This window comes from Sinocyclocheilus rhinocerous, unplaced genomic scaffold (genome assembly GCF_001515625.1).
Source record: "Sinocyclocheilus rhinocerous isolate Xijiao unplaced genomic scaffold, SAMN03320098_v1.1 scaffold3021, whole genome shotgun sequence".
NCBI lineage: Eukaryota > Metazoa > Chordata > Actinopteri > Cypriniformes > Cyprinidae > Sinocyclocheilus > Sinocyclocheilus rhinocerous.
Genome location: NW_015625638.1, coordinates 109,777 through 134,531, shown reverse-complemented (window position 1 = coordinate 134,531; position 24,755 = coordinate 109,777). Strand labels below are relative to the sequence as shown.

The 24,755-nt window shown below is 37.7% G+C and overlaps 1 protein-coding gene across 1 annotated transcript in view; it reads right to left on the bottom strand.

Annotated features, from left to right (window-relative positions):
• Positions 1–24,755, bottom strand: part of LOC107705132 (cadherin-7-like) — a 92,031-nt gene that overhangs the window by 10,989 nt on the left and 56,287 nt on the right. The window contains exons 7-10 of the mRNA XM_016508289.1: positions 17,828–17,964; positions 14,654–14,775; positions 3,842–3,959; positions 2,365–2,616 (exon numbers count right to left, since the gene is read on the bottom strand). Coding sequence (XP_016363775.1) covers positions 2,365–2,616; positions 3,842–3,959; positions 14,654–14,775; positions 17,828–17,964 — 629 coding nt within the window. The remainder of the gene's footprint in view (positions 1–2,364; positions 2,617–3,841; positions 3,960–14,653; positions 14,776–17,827; positions 17,965–24,755) is intronic.

Here is a 24,755-nt window from a genome sequence, read left to right as displayed (position 1 = left end):
TTAAACACAGATATCAACGTGTGCTGTTCAGGTCTCACCTGTGCGCGTGCGCTATCAGCACCCGGGTGATGACTGAATAAATGCTCATATTCCAGCATACGGCAGTCGCACTGAACAAGAGTGAATGGTTTGTCCACGTTTTTTTTTTCCATCGCTGTTGTTGTAAAGTATTGGGAAGCCAGAATGCGCATCCATCAACAATTAACCGAATTAACCGAACCCTGTTTGTTTTACGTGTTATTTATAGCAAACCATATTACAGATGCATTGAGTTGAACCGCATGACAGTCCACCATGACTAGCTAATCAAATCACATGTAAATAAATGCCAATATTCCCTAAACATACCCAGTAAAGACCAGTAAAGTCAGGATGCGCCGGCTTCCCTTTAAATTTGATTGATGATTGCACCTGCGCCTGCCTCTCATCTCGATAAATCACTTGAATGCAAGCGGAGTCGGTCTGGGGCGTGAGTGCATGTCAGGGGAGGCGCGAAGAGTGATAAAATAATATTTAATTATTGACTACTAATTTGAATCAGTACATTATAATGAAAACAATTCCTTAAAAAGGAAAAGAAGCATGTTTTTGCGATCAGATTTTTTAAACCGGTAAACTCCTGTAAACTTTTCAGTTCAAGGATCCAAACGAATGCCTTCAAACAGTAGCCTAAGTTCAAAACAGCTACAGAGAAAACCCGACCGGTTTCATTAGAGATTACTTAGAGTCACGTCCAGAATTATTATTTTTTCAGCGTGTATTTGGCTTAAAAGCACGAGTGTTTTATAATGGACGCTGCTGAAGCCTGAAGGTGTTTTTTAGATTCTGAATGGATCCGTATAGTAGCCTGTACAGTCATGTCAAGGCAGTAGGTTTAGTGATCTTTTGGCATTTTGGGGTGAACTAAATATGCAAGACTAGTCTTGACTCTTACATGTCACTGTTTATAACACAGGCCGTTCATCCTTTGCTGGGCCGCTTAAAAAATGGGGGCATAAATTAAGAGTATACCCACTTCTCCAGGCACCACTACACCACTGCCTGTGACCAACATAAAAATTCCTTAGGACCTCCAGGATGCAGTAGCAGTGGGTGAAACAAAGAGAGATCACAAAGATCCATCAATCTTTAATCATCAATAATTTCAATCATCAATTTTCAAGACACTTTTCCAACAGTGTGATTTGGACTCTACAATTGAAAGAAGGGTGGCCTCCTCTGATGCCAGCAGCCAATCACAGCACTGAAATGGAGAAGTATGAAATTGCAATCTCCTCCTCATTGGAAAGGGACAAAGGTACCATTTCAACAGACACTCCTTATCCTGAGTCTCCTTCTTGAGTGGTAGAAGGCAATAATGGATATAATGATGATGCAAGGTTATGAGTCTCTGGCCCATGAGGGAGAGACAGTAACAGATGCGAATCTCCAGCTTTTGAGGCAGCAACAGATACAACCACCATTAGATACGTCCTTGACGGGCGTCCTGAACTAAAGCCCTATTCGCATGGTATTAGTATTATCTGGAGACCTCATGTGATTTAGAAATACCCCCCACATCTGAATTTCGTGTGACGCATTCGCACAGGATAAGCAAAGTCTGTGATTTTACTTGAATTTACTGACTTATAACCCGGATATGATGTCAAGGCTTTGCGTGATATTATATATCATAAACAGGAGAATGTTCCTTACTGCATGCTGCTATAACATCTCCATTTAATCATTCTTTTTGTTTTCGCTCTTCTGATGGTTTTCAGCTTTCTCTTTCTGCAAATTGTATAGTTGTATGGTGTATACCAATATGACCCAGCACCCAAAATACTAACAAAACCCTCCAACACAGCCTCCATTCTTCACTAAAGATGGATAAAAAGGCCCACAGGAAACAAAAACCGTGAAAAAATTATATACGACCCCGCCAAATCCCTGCCAAATCACCGAGATGCTGATTCGCACCGGACTAATATTATATGTTATAGCACATAAAAGGATACCCTACTCAAAAATGTACATCTAAAAATAGTAATAAGCAAAGATTTAGTAGTAGGTGTTTGCAAACTTTAGACTGGTAGTGTATATTAAGTCTTCTAAAATGATGAGATTGTTTTCCTTCCATCCGAACTGCATGACAGGTGTGTGACAACTTGTTTGTAAACAGAAGGAAAGCAGTGAAATCACAGCAGGAGAAAACAACAGAGCTGAGATTAACTGCAGACAAACGTCATTAGACGAAGCTGTGAATGCATTGTGAACATAACCTCAACAGCTGTAAATAGATGTATAATTTTTCGGAGAGATGTCCTCACTTTTCTTGTATAATCAGTTGCTACACTGCTTGATGTTGTGCCATCGCAGTCTTACCCAGAAGAGTGATGATGCAGCCCAGTATAGCAAGCAGAGCTCCAGTGCTAAGACCCGCGGGAAGAGAGAAAGCCACGGCGCCACATGCCTGAGGAACGCCGTTCACACCGCAGTCACACACTCGCACGGAAAGAGTGTTAGTGCTGCTCAAGGCCGGACTGCCACTGTCCACAATCAACACTGGCAACATGTACAGCGACTGCTCCTGCCGCCGGAAACCAGCACGCTTCGTCAGCACTGATGCAGTGTTATCTGAGGTGAGAGGAAAGGCCAAATGTCAAGGTTTAGAATGTGCACAGTGAAACTAGCTGTTAGAATGCATTCAAATGTCAAGAGGGTCAGATTAGATCAAAACTGGTCACCTGACACCAAACCGAGGATTGAGTTAAATAAATTCCTGAATGAAGGGATTGATGGATGGACTGATAGACACATGAAGAGATGAAAGATGGAAAAAAGTATTTGCATCATAAAAAGGAAGGAAAATATGTATATACAAAACATAAGCAAACATTAGACATTCTCACTCCACTATACAGATGCCAAAAGTACCTTTTAGCACCATTTATCTGTAAATTTACCTTCAATAGACTGAATATCTTTAATATCCTGGCCACATTTTTCCATACAATAATAATTTAACAATAAATAAAAAAATAAAAAAATTGAGGACTGGGGCTGTTGAGCTCCAAAATGCCCATAAAAATGTCAAAAACCACCCATACATGTTACATGAATCTTTTCAGTTAATAGGTCGATACTGTTTTAAAAACAGGTTTGATTGATTTGTCTATGGATTTGCTCAATTATAAAATCAATTCACTGAATAACAACTTCGGTTTTGCTCTGTTTGTCCACATTCCATGGAAAAGATTGTAATTCCACAGAAAAGAGTGACTAAATACATTACTGAAAATCTCACCTTCTGTGTTCTACAAATCTCCTGCCTGTGTCTCTCTGTACCAGCTAAATTATATTAGTAGGTATGAATCTGCAGGGCTGCAATAAGAGCTTTAGCTTTACTTGACAATTGACCTCAGTTCTTAAATTAACCAATATACTAAAGTTTCATACATTATCTAACTGCAGATTTCGGTACACCTATATATAAAAATAAATCAGAACTATAAAACCTAAAATGGAAATTTAGGATAGATGAAAACTATAACATTTAGAATGGACGTTTGGTTCCTATTTAAACTGTTCATAAGCAAAGTTTGAATTAAAATACAGTTGATATAAAGCTGTAGTAAAGATGAATAGCTTATTTCTTGCATCAGCAAACAGAATTGCAAAGAAAAAAAGAAAAAACACCCTCGAACAAACAGCCCATCTGCTCAAACTAACCAGACTGCAAATCCGTTTGGTATTGCTGTAGCAACCATGAAAATGTCAACATTTGAAACATTGCATGTTTTGGTCACAAATGCATTATACAAACAGCACTTGTAATTCTCTCATGGTTTGCAGAGTTTACCTTTATTATCTCTGAGGGTGAAGTTGTCATTATTGGCAGCAGAGAAAGCGAGAGAGAAATAGAAACGATGGCCGCTGAGAGGCTCGTCTTTATCCACAGCACTGATTGTCTGAATGACCTGTCACCAACCCAAGAAACAAAAAGAGCTTGTCAAAACATACAGCTGACTCTTGTCTTTCAAGGTTGAGTGTTTAAATGACCGATGTTAATTAATAAAACATTTTCAGAGAAAAGAAAAAAGTAAGAAATTTACAGTATACTATGCCATATCACAATGTCCTTTTCAGGAGGTCAGTTTGGGGGTTTTAGGTTTTGTGGCATCGTTTATCATTCAAACTCAAAGTAAGTGGTTATTTGGCAGGACATTTAAGGCTGTTCTCAGAAGGAAAATCTTTTTAAGCAGATTTAAATCTTTATGTCTGAGACTAGAATCAATACTGTGTAATTAACTTATGAGGACATTGTTCTCCCACAAATAGGATACATGATTCAGCCAACTTGGCATTTGATCTAGATAATGCTGTACAAATTATAGGATATGTGTCATTGCAGGACTACAATTCTGAATGTCAGGAAAGACTCAGTCTGCCAAAAATAAATAAACAGATAAATGAATAAATACACACGTGAACAGGGGTAGCTGAAAGGCTAATTAAAACTGACATGGATGTACAAACAGTTTTAAAGCTTCAGTTGAATAGAAAAACATGAACTCGTAACACTGTGTCCTAACCAGTGACTAGCAATTTGTCTGTCCATACCAAACACAACACTGCTACACTGCACCCTACAAAATCAATCAAATATCAAAGGCAATCAGAAGCGTATGTGGGCGGGTTCTCTCTGGAAGTGCACTGCACTCCCAACCAAACGAAAGTTTATTATCTAGTTCATAAATATGAAACCTTTTTAACATTATTGAAAGTACATACTGAGTGACTGACACCATCTTTGTTATGGAATACACTTGTTGGTTCACAGCGAGTTCACAGTTTTAATGTAAGTCTGATTTAATTTATTTTAATTTTAAATAAACTATAGTTGATTTCAGTTTGGCTATAAAGGTCATGCAAAATTATATTCAAACTCCCATCAGACACTTTTAACATTGAATAAAACCCCCATAATGCACTACTAGGGTCATTCTAAATGAATTCCTGTGTCTCGCCAGAAGATGGCGCCCACTGCTGAATTATCCATCAATTTTCCAAACCGCTTGTCCAATGTGGAGACAGCATAATATCATACAGGCATACATTTCTTTTCAACTGATTATTAAACAGTTTAATCAAGTTTATAAATGCTAGTTACAGAGTTCAAGATAAAGCTTTACATTACTACTGGAGCTGCCAGTTTGCTATTTTTTCTAATGATTATTAAAGAGCAAGTACGAACTATGCAACAGCGGCAGCCCTTTCTGATCACTCAGTACCCGAATTCACATTCACTCCTTCAACTGGACTATATTAGTGGACTAATAAAGGGAACAGCATTAGATTAGCATGGAAAATAAACCTTGTATCGCGTGTCACTGCGTCACATTAGGACACAGTGTAAAGCTTTAATAACGGTGTACATAAGCTAAGGCTGGCAAGAAGAGTGAAACTCTCCACAAATAGGGTATACTTGGGTGTTGCGTTATTAATGGCATTAAAGGAACCCAATAAAGGCATTTTGTCCATGCATAAAAGTTATTTTAAGCCTAGAGTCAAAGTGTCTATGAGAACATGTTCCTTTAGATGGCCAAGCATGCAAGCGTGAATGTAGGTGTGTGTGTAAGTGCATTATGTCTCGCAGTGATAAAAGTTTTGTAATATTACATAAATTAGTAGTTAAAAAATTACCAAGCCCATACAAAGCCTCTCTTTCTTGTTATAAATACATTATTTACTGAGAGATGTTGAGTGTTGATGGCCTGGCTCTCATCCGCTCTGTGAAAGGAGCTGGAAACACTTAGCATAACAGCATTGTTCTAAAGAGACACCCTTATAATTAACAGTTTTTATAGTTTGATTGATGCTGTAGTATTGTGAAATAATGTCTTTTCATTTTTAGAGTGTCAAATAAAGAGCAATAAAATTTTCTTTGATCTCTAATGAAAAAGAGATTGATGTAACATGAACACTGGATGGGACTAACCAACAAGCTCCAAAGTGATGATGGTTTTGGGTTCCTCCGAGCTTTACTTAGGAGAAAAGAGACAGGAAAGGGCATTTGCTTTCATGTTCTTGGTCCCTGGATGATAGGAAATGGTGAACTCAAATTGTATAAAGAAAATCTTGCTCCCCCTCCTTAAATCGCTAAAAGGCTCGGGTGGCCTCTGGAGACCAGGGCCCGTACTGATCAAGTGTAAAACAAATTCTTGGCTCAAAGCTGTGCTTAAAAGTTAGTTATCAAGCATCTCAGTCGTAATTTAAGCGAAGTCTAGGACTAAATCTTAAGTGTCAGTCTTAGAGTTGATTCTCGACACTGTGCTGTGCCACAAATGGGATTTTAGATGATGAAATACGCATGGACCAATCACTGAATAGATTTCCTTATTTAAGAATATTCTCAGATAAATTCACATTGAATGGTTAAATTCCTAATAGGAGTTTACATTTAACACACATTTGACAATAAAGAATTTTCAAGAGAATATATTATGGTAAGGAAACGAATCGTCATCACAAACTTAAATTTAGGGTTGTGCCGGTAGACGATAGTATCGTGTATCGACGATAGTCAGAGATATCGCCTGTTGCTGATTTCTTTGACGACAGCAAGACGATTATGATTATTATTATTATCCGTCAAAAATATAGACGCTATATATAGCCACTTCAGAAACTTGCCTCAGCGCGGCTGGTGAGTAGCCATGATCAGCTCTGGTGGCCGTGTCGGAGCCGTAACGCACCGCAGACGTGTGCAGTGTAAATAAGGAGTAAGAGATTTATTCATGATACAGTGTAGGTAGCTTCCCATCTGCCGTGCTGCTGGTTTGTGATTGTAGCTCAGTGTAGCTTCGCTTTTCTGTAGAATCTCTATCATACTATCACTCTCTGTTGTTTGAAGTGATAAAATATAACTTAAATCCCACCATATTTCTGATATTATCTATCAACTTAATCTGATTAATTTGATTGTTCGCTTTTATTCTAAAACCGCGAGTGCATCGCGCGTGCAGCGCGTTAGCATTCGTTAGCCGGTTAGCTTGTCATTAGCGTTTCCATTCGTGCCTATTGCTTTTTTCTTTTTTTCTCTCGCTCCATTTTTTTTTCAATCAATCACGGAATCATTGATCAATCATGGATCTTCCAATGCGATGGCGCCGCAGACAGCAGCATCAGTGTTTGGCTCTCCAGTGTTTGTACTGTTTTTGTTAGTTTTTCCTGTTTTTTGTTTCTCAAACACGATCAGTTTTACCAGGGATGAGCTGCCACCACGCCTGAGTCCCCGGCCAAGATGGCCGCCACGCCTGAGCCTCGCCTTGCCACGGCCTTCACATCAGAGCTTCCCCACGCCACGGCTGCCAAGCAAGTTTCCCCTAAGGATTTTTTTTGGGGGGGGGGCGGGGGGGAGCTATAGTACCCAAGCTCCAGTGGATGCGGAGCTTGGGCTAGGACTGAAAAGACTGATTGCTAGCGTGATGGATCCACCACTGATGTCAGTGCGAGCAGCTGGCATCCCCAGGGCCTCAACACTGGCTGTCACAGAGACTGTTCCCCTAACCTCAGTGCTTCCTTTTATGGCATCCACTGCAGTACCTCCAGAGGTGGTGGCGTCCACTGCAGAACCTCCAGAGGTGGCGGCATTCGCTGTAGAACCTCCCGAGGTGGCGGCGTCCGCTTATGAATTCACAGTCTGCCCTGTCACGGCCAAGGAGGCCGTCCATGAACTCTCTGTCTGTCCTGGTCAAGGAGACCATCCATGAACTCTCTGCCTGTCCTGTTACGGCCAAGGAGGCCGTCCATGAACTCTCTGCCTGTCCTGTTACAGCCAAGGAGGCCGTCCATGAACTCTCTGTCTGTCCTGTTACGGCCAAGGAGGCCGTCCATGAACTCTCTGCCAGTCCGATAACGGCCATGGAGGCCGTATCTGAGCTCATCGCCTGCCCTGTTACGGCCAAAGATGCCATTTCTGAACTGACCACCAGTCCTGTTACGGCCACAGAGGTCGCTGTTAAATTCTCTGTGCTCTCTGTTTCAGTCCCGCCTGATCCACCTTGGTGGAAACCTGCTTTGCTGGGGTGGTCATCTATTTCACTGTGGGGATCTTTGCTCCTGCCTGCACTGCTGACCTGGTGATCCTCTGCTCCGCCATGGCTTCCTGCGCTGTCAACTCCGCCATAGCTCCATGCTCCTCTGGATCTGACCTGTTGGTCTCCTGCTCCACTATTCCACAGCCTGCCTCTGATCCACGGCCCAGGTCCTCCAGAGTTTCACTGTTTGCCTCTGCTCCACAGCCCATGTCCTCCATTGTTCCACTGTCTGCCACTGTTCCATGGCCCAGGACCTCCACTGTTCCACAGTCTGCCACTGTTCCATGGCCCAGGTCCTCCACTGTACCACAGTCTGCCATTGCTTCACAGCCCAGGTTCTCCACTACCCCACGGTCCAGGTCCACTTCCACTTCCACTGCACGGACCTGGCTCTCCATCCCACCCCCTGGTCTACCTCTGTTCCACCACCCTCCCGAACTGTTGTTTTTGATTGGGGGGGGATTCTGTAACGCCACGCCAGCAGAGGGAGCCCTTGACTAGGTACTGACTGTTACCGCTCCCTCTGCTTCCTCTATGGTGATTTCCTGTTTGGCAGCCATATAAGTAAGTATATAAAGCCTGTGCAAAGTATTGTTTAGATGTAGCAGACTCTACTGAGCACTCTCCATGTTTTCCATGTTTCATTGCCATTGTCATTGCCTTGTTTATATTGTTACTTTGTACTGCTCTCTTGGATTTCGACCTTGGATTGTTGCCTTGTATTTTTGTGGATGTTTTGCTGCCTGCCCTGACCATCGTCTGTTTCTGGATTATGCTTTTGTCTTGCCCTTGGATATTATTGTTTGCTGGTATTCGGACCTTGCCTGTTTTTGACCACAAACTGTTTTAAATAAAGCTTGCATTTGGATCTATCATCGTTGTTACATCAAGTCCATGTTACAATAAGTCCACTGCACAACCTGACTTTGTTGCAGCCTAGAATTAAACTGCTGGTTTCGTCTGCCCAGAGGACAACTGCATACTATTTAGACACACAATTATTTCCCTGTTTAATACTGTAAAGCTGCTTTGACACAATCTGCATTGTAAAAAGCACTATATGAATAATGGTGACGACTCATCCGAAGGATGGTGCTTTTTACAGTATAGTGTCCCCATCACTATACTGGGGCATTAGGACCCACACAGACCACAGGGTGAGCACCACCTGCTGGCCTCACTAAAACCTCTTCCAGCAGCAACCTAGTTTTCCCAGGAGTCTCCCATCCAGGTACTGACCAGGCTCAACCCTGTTTAGCTTCAGTGGGTAACCAGTCTTGGGCTACAGGGTGATATGGCTGTGTGATTATGATTGACTTCAGTCTAGCGTTAATTTAAGCACTGCCAAAAAAAAAAACTCCTGTTATAATAAGTGAAGCTGTCTATCCACTGTTTGATAAATTAATCTCTTACTTACATCGTACGTACACCTGCACTTTGTAGTTTATGAGAGAATTTGCGAGAGTGCAGAAGACAGTCAATGAGGACACACTGAACAAAAGTTCAGCGATGACTCATCTGAACTCCTCTGACTGGCCACTGCTCAATGGAATCGTGTGTGATTGGTTATAATGTGCAGCGATGTAAAAAGAAATATGATGCAACATTAGCAGATCTAAATTTAATATTGCAATAGATACTTTTAATTTCATTTTCATTTTATTCAGGACAGCCGTAACGAATTTAGTTTAATTGTGGAGGAAGATTTTTGTCCCAAGCCCCCGTTAATTTCTGACACCCTGGCCAGGGGAAGGCTAAGCCGTGCCCAGCCTTACACACATTCCACAATCACTGTCAGAATTAAAAAAGCAGACAAACAATCAAAGTCAAAGTAAATTATGGTAGAGATATCAAACACAATAGAGCTAGAGCCCACTATAATGCAGCCTAAAGCCTACTGACATAGCAAGATGCTCAACCTCTTTTTCTTTTCATTTCTAATCTTTTCTTTTCTTTTAATTCAAGTTCACAGCACAAACCTAGCATGCATTGTTCAAATAATTATCAGATATGGTGCAGAATTCATAGTTCTTCCAAAAAGCTTTTGTTTCATCTGTTCGTAGTGGCATGATGCACATGTACCATACCTTTCATTCTGAAACATGTTATGATATCAAGAAGTGATATTTTCAATTTGCCTTAGAATAAATGCTTTCTCATGAGTATTGTTATAGTGTTAGTTAATTAAATATAAGCTGAGTTACAGTTATTTTATATATACGAATAATGAGTTCTGTATTGTCTAATTAGATGCTGTTACGTCATTACACGGACTAGTTCGGCTCCGGTGCAGATGGTTGTAGTCAAACCCATCAGCACTGGGCAAGAGCATAAACCCCGCTGTTGTAAAGTTATGCTTTACTAAGTAAAGTTCCTGCAACGGACTATCTTTGTTGTGTGCTTCTCTTCACGCCTCCATGGACAGTGATAAACTAACCTTACAGACGAGAGCACAACAGTATCATTTAGTGTACAGCCTGGTATATGCTAAGTTCAGCGACAACAGAGATGTAAACACAATTGGCTAGTATAACTGCAAGATTAATGTGCAAGTTTTTCAGCAGCCTCAGTTAAATTATCAAATTAAAAATACTTAGCATTTATGCAGGAGGAGTTGTCACATTAAACGGACAGTGTGAAAGACAAAGCATCCTGTTTTCATTTACAGTGATTTAATAGCTACAAAGATGCAAATGGTGAAAGGCTGCCAATCAGCACAAAGCTCTCTTTCTTGAGAAACACGCACACACACTCAAAAGACAGAAGTACAGACAGCCTTTGTATAATTAAAGCCTTGCTGTGCCTTAATATGTGCTGAAATGCTGACGTTTTCTTTTTTGTGTGTCAGCAGAGCACGTATGAAAGGGCTACTGTCAAATATAGAATTCTGACAGAAATGAAATTCTCCTGAACTGACAGAGACAATAAGACTCATTAATGCAAAATGCATGCAGCTCTAGCAAGCAAAGTCTTCATTTCCATCCATTTGATCACATTTAGCAGAGAGAACATTCTTTTTTTTTTCTTTCATGACAGACTGAGAGAGGAGATAACAGATGTAACTCACATAAATGAGTACTTTCTATAGTTGTATGTGGGGTAATGGGTTAGAGTCACAACAAACCCAGAGGTGAAGTGTTAGACCTATTATACTGTACTAACACATACTGTATAAATTGGTATTCTTTAGCATTTAAAGTGGTCACCATGGATGTGATACAATAGCTATAAATATGAAGCAGCTGATAAGATAAAATAGTAATAAATAATTTCTTTACAATCTCAAGTATGTCAGGATAAGACACTGTGCCACATTCATGACAGAGTTTAATAACACAATAGAAGCCCTGATGCCAGAAATTCAGGTACAGAAAAAATAAAAATAAAAATACAAACAGTTGAGGCAAATAGAGTTGCAGGTCCATAATGCTATATTTTTTATCTCACCAAATCACAAAATACTTAGAATTTGCCATGAGAGTGTCAGGCAGGTTAAAGGAAGTTTTTGTGCAAGCACATACTAAGACCACTTACGTGTTTTACGTTATGTTGCTCACTAACTTCGTCCTTCTTGACTGTCAAGTATACATGCTGTACATACACACACACACAAGCACACACACAGACACACACAGAAAAGTTGGTGCTCATAAGGCCTAAATCAGGGTTCTTCAAATCTGGTCCTGAAGAGCCACTGCCCTGCAGAGTCACTTACTGTCTGTGATTTGCTAAGGATCCTGAAGACCTTGATGAGTTTGCTCAAGTGTGTTTGATTAGTGTTGGAGCTAAACTCTGCAGGACATTGGCCCTCCAGGACAAGATTTGAGGAACCCTGGCCTAAATAGATATGTAATTTATGAAATGACAGAGATAAATAGATCTATAATGCAAATTCCCGTGTGAATAGGACTTGTGAAACACAAATTTCTCTGATGACCCCCTGGAAAAATAGTTCCATCTGAATAGGGCTAACCCTATTCGCACGGGATTAGTATTATCTGGGGACCTTGTGTGATTTAGAAATTACCCATCCCACATCTGAATTTTGTGTGACTCATTCGCATGGGATAAGCAAAGCCTGTGATTTAACTCTAATTTACTGACTTATCACCCAGATATGACGTCAAGGCTTTGTTATCATAAACAGAAGAATGTTCCTTACCGCTTGCTGCTATACATGTCATCCATCTCCACCTAATCATGCTTTTTGTTTTCGTTCTTCTGATGGTTTTCAGCTTTCTCTTTCTGCAAATTTTATCGTTGTATGGTGTATAGGCGATATGACCCAGCACCCAAAATACTATCAAAACACTCCAACGCAGCCGGAATCAAAAACCTTGAAAAAAGTTTTATACAACCCCTCCAAATCCTGGCCAAATCACAGAGATGCCGATTCACACCGGACTAATATTATCACAGGACCTCAGTGTTCGGCGAAATATGGTAGGTCATTTGCGGGGGAATTTTTATGCTTCAAATTTCGGTAAACTCCGTGGTCCTCTGAGAAATCCAATCCCGTCCGAATGCAAATGTCTGTGATTGCTGATATTGTATTATCCAAATGCTTCTCCTCATGTGTTTCTTGGCCTACCTGAGCTACCATTCGCGCACAATTTTCTGCATGCTGCACCTTTCACTATGGATAGTATCTGACGAAAAAAAAAATAATAATACAATTAATAAGGAGAGCCAAATTGCGGAAAATGCTAAGACTGGCCATTTTAACATCAGCGTCAGATACGTCTGCTCACTTACGTGGTTTTATTATAAGCAGCCACTTCTATAAACTCATGTGAAGTTTGAGCATTTAAATAATGTTTTTATATTAAACTGAAATTATATCAATACATATTTAATTAGACATATGTCGTATGTGATGCACGCAACCACATCACATCTAGAAAACACACCCACTTCTGCAATAGTCTGAATTGGTACATGAAATCACAGACTTTGGGTGATAAAACATAGTTTAGAAAATTAGCCCCGTCAAAATAGGGCTTAAGCTGCAATGCCCCATTTCCTGCAAAATAAGCAAATTAGCTTTCACAATACTTAATTCACATGTATCTCCCCACTCAGGGGCAGTGTTTCCCTTTGGCAGTCACCATACCCTAGCCTCTGCACGCCACACCCAATACCCTAGGCGATCTTCCCCAAGGACGAACTTCTTATATACCCATCTCCAGTTGCATTATATATTATTTTAAGAGTACAGAGCAAAAATATTTATTTAGACATGTCCAAGCAAAACTAGCTTTTATTTGTGGAGTCATTTATTTGAGTTTAAATGAGATTGGAGTATCCACAAAGGAACAGATATTATGAAATACATAGAAAATCTAGTTTTTAGTCACAGTGCCCGTCTCTGATCCTACACAGCCTGCATATTTAGTTAAAACAAAGAGATTATTTTGATTCTAAACTAAAAGCTGAGCCACTGACACAAAAGAAAGGAAGACTTACATGAAACTTATGATTAAAAGCAGATTCAAAGGAAAGACACTCATTTTATTTGCCTTTAATGTGGATTTGCATTGGCTCTGATGGCCATTTCCTTAATAGTATCATTTTGATCTATGATACTTTTTTGGTGTCCAATCTGGCTTTTCTCTATTGCTGATTATATTTTCCAAATGCCAAGAGCACACAGATCAGACATTTAGCTCCACAAAATGTTTGCTAAATAAGCCATGGCATATATGTAATATTTGCTGTGTAATGCATAGATTGTATGCCTCCTCTGACCTTTAAACACTGTTATTAATTCTCCTTTCTGTTGGACTGCATCGTGTTGACCCAAACCACATGAGGTTCATATGAAACAGTGATAAAGACACAAGTATGAACAACAATATTACATGCACTTAACATGATCTAATCTCATATTATGGTTCAATGTGTTGCTAAGTCATTATTACTTATTATAAACTAACACTAGACCAGTCGATGTACATACATGAGAGGAATGCATGCATTAAAAAATATTCACAATTTTATCACTTTAATTTTATGATTGTAATGCATTGTGAAACCTGAATTTGACTGTATTATTTTGGAACAATTCATAATTATTTCCAAAATAATCTGAAGACGTTGTAACTAAAGAAACAATATGAAATATAGTCAAATATATACAAAATAATATACAATTAAAATAATAATAATACAATTGAAAATAAATTAATGTGCATTTATTATTGATCCAAATAAAATATAAATAATGTCATATCTAATTGTTAATTATCTGAAAAAAGTATGCATATGTGATAAGACATTTGTCAATAACTAAAATATATAAATATGGCAGTAACTCAAATACAAACGTTTACCCTACTATAGTTTACTTCCACATCCAAACTGGGAAATGTGAAATGCAGCAGCATGAATTTCTGCTTTTACAGTATGCATTTGTTTTCTCAATCATACGTGCTCTGTGTTTGTTGTGAAAGCACGCGTATATAATCCGTAATTATTAAATTCCTTAGTCAACGTTTTTTTTTTTTAATTACCGTAGTGATGCACAGTTGCATTTTGACACCCCTAGTAAACACACAACGGGCTACACATACCTGTCCAGGTGCTGCATTTTCACATAAGAGTGTCTCATACTCAATAGCAAACACTGGAGCGTTGTCGTTAATGTCCATGACTGTGATTAGAGCGATTCCTCTGCCAACCTGAGACGGGTCCTCTGACATACACAAAAAAGACAATTAACATGAGACATGAAGATTTACCACATAGAAAGTACTATTGATTGGTGGCTTAAGACGACTCAGTCATGGTGGTTTGTCTACTTAGAGCTGCTTTCCAATCTGATCTGTAATATGAATTTGGTAATGGAAGAGTGTTTGTGTGTGTGTGAGAGAGAGAGCACATATTTCTGTGGTGAGATCCTTTCTCCTTGTACTTGCTGATATTCTGCACGTGTGTCACCTCGGGTCGTTGCATTTGCATAAGCAAATGCAGAAAAATTGTGGATACATGCCTTAGTCAGCAAATCACCTCAGTCACAGCTATAGGTCTGACCCTGAGCTATAGGTCACAAGCAGTCCCTGAAGAACACATTAACATTCAACTGTTCTACTGTCCTGCTTCACCACAGACACTCAGAGACACGGCTGATCATAGTAAGGGCATGTTGAGCACAAAATATGAACCAGCAAAACAGATCTGCAGGATTTGGTCCAAGAAACATGTTGCAATTATTATTATTATTTTAATTTTTAATTTATTTATTTCAATTTAAATTGCAATGTGATAAAATATATGAAAAAAAACTTTACAATCAAACTGTCCTAAAGCTTCAACCAGCAAAACAGATCTGCAGGATTTGGTCCAAGAAACATGTTGCAATTATTATTATTATTTTAATTTTTAATTTATTTATTTCAATTTAAACTGCAATGTGATAAAATATATGAAAAAAAAACTTTACAATCAAACTGTCCTAAAGCTTCCTGTGCAATCTTGTAGCATTTTATAACAATAGTACAAAAATAATCATGCACGGATATCTGATTGATTGATTGATTGATTCATGTAATTAATTGCCAAATAATCATGATCCATCCAATATATGTCACGAATAGGGTTGGGAAATCGAAAATCGATTCCGATTCCAGAATTGGACACTTAAGGTCAGGAAACGGATACTTGTTGTCAAATTAAAATTTCGATTCTGCTTATCGATTCCGATGCGCTTTTTTTTTTCTTCATCTGTGAGGACCGGAGCTAGCGAGCTGCCAGGACCTTGCTCGCTAATCTAAGTGCTCCAAAGTTTGGCTACATTTGCGATCAGAAGCCAAAAAAGCTAAGTATAATATCTGTGATAGCTAAACATGTTGCAAGAGAGGTGTCACCACCGACATGACAAAGCACTTTAATTTAATAGTTCGTTAAAGATCACGAACACGATTCAAACACCAACGTGATTCTGTTCCTAAATTACAATGATTTGTCCGGGGCTGTTAAAATGTATTTGTCTTTGAATCATACAAGAGATTCGTTCAAGAACACTGATTCATCCAGTAATGAAACAAGTACATCTTGAGTGAGTCATTGAATCATTTATTCATAAATTTCATGTGATTTTGTTTAGTTGTCTAATGTTTTTACTTCAGAATCATGAGAGAACCACAACTTCCATTTGGGAAAAAAAGTAAAAAAAAAAAAACAGAATCATGCAGTTCTATTTTGCACACAAACAGCTCTTAAAGAGTCCAGTTTTTATGTAGCCTGTTGATTTTTGTTCATGGTATTCAGCTCCAATAAATGGTTTGCAAAAAAAGAGACACAGGACAAATGTTTGATATCATTGTTTAATCACATTGGAATCGAAACTAGGAATCGATAAGCAGAATCGGAATCGCAATCGGAATTGATCAAATTCAAACGATACCCAACCCTAGTCACGAAACACCAGGTGGCAATAGTTTAAATTTCATATAATTATTCACATCTAACAGAATGTCAAAGGTACTTCTCATTCTTTCTTATAGAGCCTGTTTGATTCAGTTAGATGTTAATTAATGCATTGACTATCAAATATGTACTGTCGTTGAGGTATCTATTATTCAATCCATTTAATCATCAACCCGTTTATTCAATTATTCAGTCCATTTGACTCCTGTCAAAGTTAGGGTTAGCTCCTTATTCAATCTTGATGAGTTCATGCCTTCACTAATCATTAATTCAGTATTAATTTAGGAATTAGAACATGATTATTTAGGTACCCTTATTATAAAGTGTTACCAGAAATGTTTGCCCATAGATGAACATTTTGTCATCAGTTACTCACCTTCATGTCATTCCAAACCTGTACAGCTTGCTTTCTTCTGCCCAGCATAACAGAAGATATTCGAAGCAACTTGTAGCTGTTTTGTCCATATTATGAAAGTCAATGAAATCCAACACTTTCAAGCTCCAAAAAGCACATAATGTTAGCGGGAATCTATATGAAGTGGTATATTGCACAAACTTCTGAAGCTACACTATTACTGAATAGATCGATGTTCAGCTTTTATTCACTTTGAAACCAAAACACTGATCAACACGTGTGCACAGATGACTTCAAATATGGCAATGCAAAACTCATTACTTTAAAGTTTCAACCAACCATTCACTAGCATATGACCAAACATCAACGTTTGAACTTCAGTGTCCCCAAATATTTCGGAGTCTCTATATTTTGATTTAAATTTGACTTCATTTGAGAGTGAATAAAAAATTAATGTTGATCTGTTCATCATGCAAAGTGATGCTGCCTCAGAAGACTTAGAATATATAAATCTAATTGCATGAAATTATATTATGCTAACTTGTACCTTCATGTCCTTTCGGAGCTTGAAAGTATTAGATTTTACTCATATTTACAATATAGACATTCTCCAACACGTGCGTGTGCGTGCGCGTGTGTGTGTGTCTGTGAGCGTCTGTGTGAGTGAGAGAGAGAGTGTCTGTGTGTGTGTGTGTGTGTGTGTGTGTGTGTGTGCGTGCACGCGTGCGTGCGTGTGTGCGTGTGTGTGTGCGTGTGTGTGTGTGTGTGTGAAGAAAAGCCATGAGTTTGGAATGACATGAGGAAAAGCAAATGAGGACAGAACTGAAAGAGAGAAAAGAATGAAAGAGTGTCACCTCTTCAAAACAGATGTTTAAGTAATTCATTTAAAGTTGTTTTTGTTTTGTTTTTTGACATAAGAATTATTTTTTTTCACATTTTAGAATATGGCTTTTGTTATACTCACGGTTCTCAGTGGCAAATATGGTGATGTTGTGGGCTGAATTGAGTTCTCTGTCGAGGGCTTTGGCTGTGCTGATGACACCGGTCAGAGCATCCACATTGAAGAAGCGTTCCAGGTCTGTGTTCCGGTCGATGGAGTACCTGGACACACCAGAGACACATCCTTCTGTAATAACAGGGAACATTAACTAATTCTTATTTGCTTGCCTCTTTTCTTATTTAGCATCAATGATTCTAGCATTCCAAAATAATTCATTGATTAACTGTAGCACGTCTACACGTACAAAAGGGCTAACGCTGCACTATAAAAAGAAAAGACACATTTAATTTTATTCTCCTCATAACCACTAGATGGCAACAAAACTCACCGCAGCACTTTGCTAAACATCCACTTTTCATTATGCAAATAGAAAAGTATTCTGCACTAAATTGATCTAATTCTTAATGTTTTTAAAATGTTATAGATATATATATATATATAGTAAACGGGAATCAGAAAGTATGGTACCTGGAGTAAAAAGCACCTCTACTTTTGAAGCTAAAGACACAAAAATTGACATGATAATAAATAGCTGACTGACTTTTCCATTTGTTGGTGTGGCATAGTTAAGTTCATATGGTTATTAGCATTTATTAAGTTGGTTAGGCTTAGACATAATCCCCATATCTATAACCATTATATTTAAAAAATATTAGGAGGTACAATCGTTCACAAAAATGACATAAAAAATTGTTCAGTAAGCACCTCGGTTTTGAAGTAACTGTTTGGAACATTTTTTATTTATATTTTATACATATTTTTTCCCCTGTATTTAAAATATAAATATTAATGAAAACATTTTAATGTATTTTAGAACAAAACAAAATATTTATTAATCAAAATAAACAGAAAAGAGTGCAAACTTTGCTGAGGTGATTGGTTAAGTAATTGTAGAGTGTGGGGTAAAACACGTATATGACTACTTTTAAACAAAACAAACCAACAAAACAATGTTCAATAAAACACACACACATATATTATATATTTCTGCAATATTTCACTATGGGAGTAGTAAAAAGCACATTGTGCTTTTAGCCCTATTGTACCCCATTCAGAGTATTTTTTTTCTTCATTATATAGGAAGTATTTAAATGAGTATTAAATGTACAGATATTAACTTCATATTTCATCATGAGGCAGAGAATCCACAAGGCACAAAAAGGTGATTCACAAGCAATTAAATAAGAGAGTAATTTAATTATTTTAACAAAAACAGCAGATTATCATTCACCGTCCAAGCCTCAATGCCTCACAGTAATTCTTCAATTATCAAATAATTGTAAAAGATCACAGAGATGGAGAGAAACAGTCTGCTTGTCAGAATGGATGTTATATTTGGGAATGTCAGGCTTCTGGTGGGAATGTTCATGACATTTATCATGTGCCGTTGGGCACGGATGAATGTCAGCGCAGGTGAGTCAACACTGTTCCTGAAAACCACACTAGCCTGGTTCCAACATGATTCAAGAAATAGAACTCTGTCGGTGGCAATAGCCTCCTTGGCCTGGGCTCATTATGGCTTCATTAGCCGCTTTTCCACTGTCGGGCCAGTGCGAGCCAGTGCTTTAAACGGGCCGGGCGGGGCTAATAGCCTCGGACCTGTAGCACCGAGGCCAAAATCACGCTGCGTTTCCACCGTCGGGCCAGAAGCACCGCTGCGCTTCACTAAAACCTGCCCTTTACATGCCTCTCAGGAACAACGTCACGACACAACCATTTCACCAACAAAGAGAAGTTATCAGAAAACTAATAAGAAATAAGTCACTGGAACTAGCGCGTTCACAAAACGAACATGATAAAAGCGACTGTTTGTTTGCATGCTTTGTTAAAGATTTAAATCCAAAAGCATCGATGTTTTACAATAATAAGTGATACATTGATAATAATGAATTAATTTATCAGGATTGAAAATTAGTCACAGAGAAATAAAGTGGTATGAACATAGCTACTTATTCAGTCTGTTTCTGTTTATTTGTAGTCACAGTATATAGCCTACATCACATTTAGAAAGAATGATCATTTCTATATTTTTATAAAAAGCTCCCGAACAAAAAACATTATTCTATTTAATGACATAGGCTACGTGGAGCTAAACTCTCGAGACGAGACTTATGACAGATAAAATATGTTACTAAATAAATACACGATTGTGATAGAGAATAAGAAGCTGACGTCTGATTTCTTCAAGCGATCGTATTTACCATGTTTACTATGGTAACGTTAATGGTTAGCATGCATAGTCTTTTGCATCACTTATAAATATTTCTGCCTTGTATGGTGATCATAATCCACATCGGATCACGTTATTTCAAACACTCGCTGCTGTCTGAAAGTGAGTTTTTAACTAAAATAATTTTAAAAGCCTTTAATTCTGGTGTTATAGCTGTTAACTTTATGAAATGATCCGTGGCGCTGATGCTATCCAGACGCGGAGAAACTCCGCCTTTGTTCATAGCCACTCCTCTAGCCCCAGCTGGCCCGCTTTGGCCCAAGATTTTCGTCGGGCCATAAAACCGGGCCTTTGGCCCCGAGTAAGCACTGACGAGGCACGATCAAGCCCCGGAAGTGACAGCGGAAATGCGACTCGCCCTGGCACGCACTAGCACACCCGCTTTTGGCCCGACAGTGGAAACGCGGCTATTCAGTACACCAGTATCATTACCTTCTTTGCTCTGGCTTATTTGTGGTGTGGTGTCTTCTCAAGCATTCTTTGTGTAGTCGTGTTAGTGTGTTACTGCTGCATGTCTGATCACCTGTATTCCTGTCCTGGACCCTGTGTTTTGTTCCTCTGCCTAGTGGTTTGAGTCTTCTATGGATTGAATTATTATGATATCTGCATGTTTGAATCTTCCCAAGTGAAAAATAAATATACTAAAATTTATTTGACATACATTAATTTCATGCCAAGTATACAACAAATACATTTACATATTTATGTGCTTAATAAAAATACCCCGCAATTGTACTTTTGTTATACTAAACTGGTATACGTAAAGTCTGCTAAATTGGAACAACAAATTTTGTATTTAATGTACTTGAATTGTGTGGAAATAGTGCTGAAGTCCAACTAAAGATATACAGAAGTATATTTGAGTGTGCTAAGGTGGAACTGTTGCAAGTATACTTTAGGTGCACTTTAAATATCTTGCATTTAAAGACCGATATTATTCAAATATCATACAATATTTGTCAATAAAACACATTTTAGGCTTAATATAAGAAATGTGCATTGTGCACTAGTAGTACTCCAAAAAAAGTTGAATCATAATTTTTTATTTCAGTAAGTCACGAGTGATATGTCAGTAAATATGTTAATAGATTTGAACTATACTTAGTATGAAACAAATGTATTTTAAATATATTACTTTTTTACTAGGGTTTGTCTGCCTTTGGCTACTCTTTGGATTACCTTTAATCAAGACTGCAATTGGATCTTTAGCCAAGTCTCAGAGCAGTGTTCGTAACTATATTATCATCTTATGGAAAATATGTTGTATCAATTTATCAATCAAATTTGGTCTGCATTTATAGAAAACAAAATGAATTGTTTAACCAAAAAATATAAGTTCACATTGAAGCTTCTCTTACAGCTTCTATTCATTCTAAATAACAAATATTTGTCATTGTCGAGACTCGAGTCCTAATGCTTTGACCAAAAACAAATTATTCAAGAGCAGCATCACTTCAGTCTGTCAGTGTCAGGGTCATGTGATGTTTTAGTTTTCATTGTGTTCACTTTCTGTTTACACATTTTCCTTTGACTTGGTTTTCCCATGTGTTTCATTGGTTCATATTCAGAACGTTCGGGGTTCAGACACATTCGCTCTGTTTAAATCTAGATTAAAGACACATCTTTTTAGCCAACCCTAGTGAAAAATAAATATACTTAATTGTATTTAAAGTATATTTATTTCATGATAAGTATACTAAAAATAGATTGACATGTCTACACATTCTAAATGTAGTTATTTCATGCTTTCATCAAGCACAAACTTAGTGCATTACAAATTCATTTGTAAAATACAATACTTTTTACAAATGCATTTGGGGAAGGATGAAATATATATATTCATCTTTAAGAAAGTACACTGTCTAGGTTCTTAATTCCATCTACAACATGTTTGAAACTTGTTAAAAGTTATTTTCACACATACATACCTATATAAACTGTACCAAACCTTTGAAAGAGGACTTCATAACCCCACTGACATGTCCATGCTCACTCAGCCCAACAACCAGTGTCGATAAGGAATGAATGAAGCAACTCATCTTATGATCCTGTAGCTGTATGAAAGCCATATAATGTAAGTCTGTGGGGATTGTTTGCATTGTATGATGTCATATCATTTAAGTAAACAAGGCCACTGTATGAGTTCTCAACTAAGACTATGACACAATCTGTATATTGATATTTGTTTGTTCCTTCACCCCTTAAAAGTGTCTTAAGTATTTTAATAATGTGATTTTAAAATCGGCCTAAATATAGGACCTGTTATGATTAAATGTACAATAAAATACACTGTATTTAAGTTGCACTTGTTGAGTATAGAAAATATTTTAGATTAAAAAAAATTTGAGTTGCAAACAATTATAATAATAATTCATAATGATGCAGTACTTTGTATAGTTATGAACTTTAACTTTTCAATAATTTAACCACAAATAGTGCTTTTCACAATTTTGCATTGTTGCAAAGCAGCTTTACATATATATGTGACCCTGGACAAAAAAAACAGTCTTAAGCAGCTCAGGTATATTTGCAGCAATAGCCAAAAATACATTGCATGGGTCAAAATTATAGATTTTTCTTTTATGCCAAAAATCATTAAGATATTAAGTAAAGATCACGTTCCATGAAGATATTTTGTAAATTTCCTACTGTGAATACCTCGGATTCTAGATTTTCAAATAGTTGTATCTCGGCCAAATATTACTCTATCCTAACAAATTCCTATTTATTCAGCTTTCAGATGATGTATAAATGTATTAAAAAATGTATGATGTATAAAATCATACACAAAATTATTATGCCTGGTTTTGTGGTCCCGGGTCACATATAGAAAGTAGTTACAAAAGTAAAGATATGTAAACTACATATAGCAGCACACCTCGCTTTTTTCAGACCGATGAGCTTTGTAAAAATCGACACGTTTCAAAAGGCGTTTCAAAAGGCGGGGCATAGAGGAGAAACAATAATGTACAGTATGTGGAAAATAATGTGTTTTTTTAACCTTAAACCGCATAAACACATTTCATTACACCAAATACACAAAATAATGTTCTTTTTAGCAGCATCATATGACCCCTTTAATGTCCCGTACGAACAACGACAACGTTGCACTTGGAAATGTGGACTTCTTTGGGCTGTCAAAATATTATGAATTATTAAATGAATTATTAAAATTATCCTGACCAGCCCTCAAAACTACACAAAAAGTTAAAATGTCAAAATAAATTCAGAGATGTTCACTATATGAAAAGTAACTAAATGTATTAAAATTATTTCAATTCATACGTCACATATAAATCCGCAGCTTACTGCGAGAAAGTCAAACCGCCAAAACATTTCATTGCATTTTACATTAACATTTGTGCAGTGCATTGAGAGTTGAAGCGTGCAGAGACAATGGGCAGAGATATTACGGATGGGTTTATTCCTTCCGCATACACTGAAACATAAGCAGTACATTCACATTCTTCCACCAACTAACGGAACTGTCTGTGTTTTAGTGCATGTACAAGAATAAAACTAATGTTATGCCGGTTTATGCAATTGTTTCCTGCAGAGTTAATGACAGATCATGTAAGGTAAAAGGGAAGCAAAACATTCTGCAGAGGATATTTAATGTTGTGTCCGCTGGCTTTATGTCTTTAACAGCTTCAGGTTTAATGCACTTTCGTGTTTTATACAGGCCGTTTCATGTTTATTTCCACGCACCGTTAATGCGCCTATATTAAGACTTTTCGGAGATTCAGTCTTTAAGTCCATGTAATTTGTGCTGTCATTGATGGAAAAAAAACCTGTTTACTTATAGTAGTATTTGTAACAGTATAGAAAGACTACAAAGTAACCGCAGTTTATCACAGCACATGTCTGCTTTGGTGGAGCATCTGGTAAAGCGAGTGCACATGTGAGGCAGCGACCAGGGTTTGAATCCAGTTCACAGTGTTTCCTACATTGTTCAAATGTCTGTGTCCAATGTTCCACTGATGCTCTCTGGATAATTGAGTTGACTGGTATGCTGGGCGTGTTAGTAAAAGGCAATTTCTTAAGCTGTGCCATTATTTATAAAGGTTAATTTATTGCATTAGAAGCACACAATAATTGTCCCATTAGCACACTTCAAGTTTACTTGGAATGCCATTGCAATGCATTTTAAAGTCACTAAAAGTAAGGGATAGTACCTCAGTTTGTTATTAGTATAATATTAATGTATGTTAACCACTCTTACAGTGTAATTGAATAGCAATTGTAATGTCATCAATGAATGAATTCTGCACTTCAAAAATTGTATAAAAGAGAGGATATTTAAAGTGTACTTAAATATACTTGGAATAGTTCCACTTTAGCACAAACAAGTATATTGAATAAAACTTTAGTTGAACTTCAGCACTGCTTTTGCACAACTAAAATGCATTTAGTATAAACTTATTTGTTCCAATTTAGCAGAATTTAAGTATACCAATGTATAGTGTGCCTCAAATATATTTAGTTATACTAAATTAGATACGAATAAATTGTTCTTAAGTATACAATTTTTTCACTAGGGAAGCATTCACATAATGTATCTCGTAACTTTGTACCTCAGCTATATCTGATCAAATGCACTTTTTCATTCTTTTGCTTGGGTTGAACACATCATCTTTGCTTGGTTGGAACAGCAGCTATGCT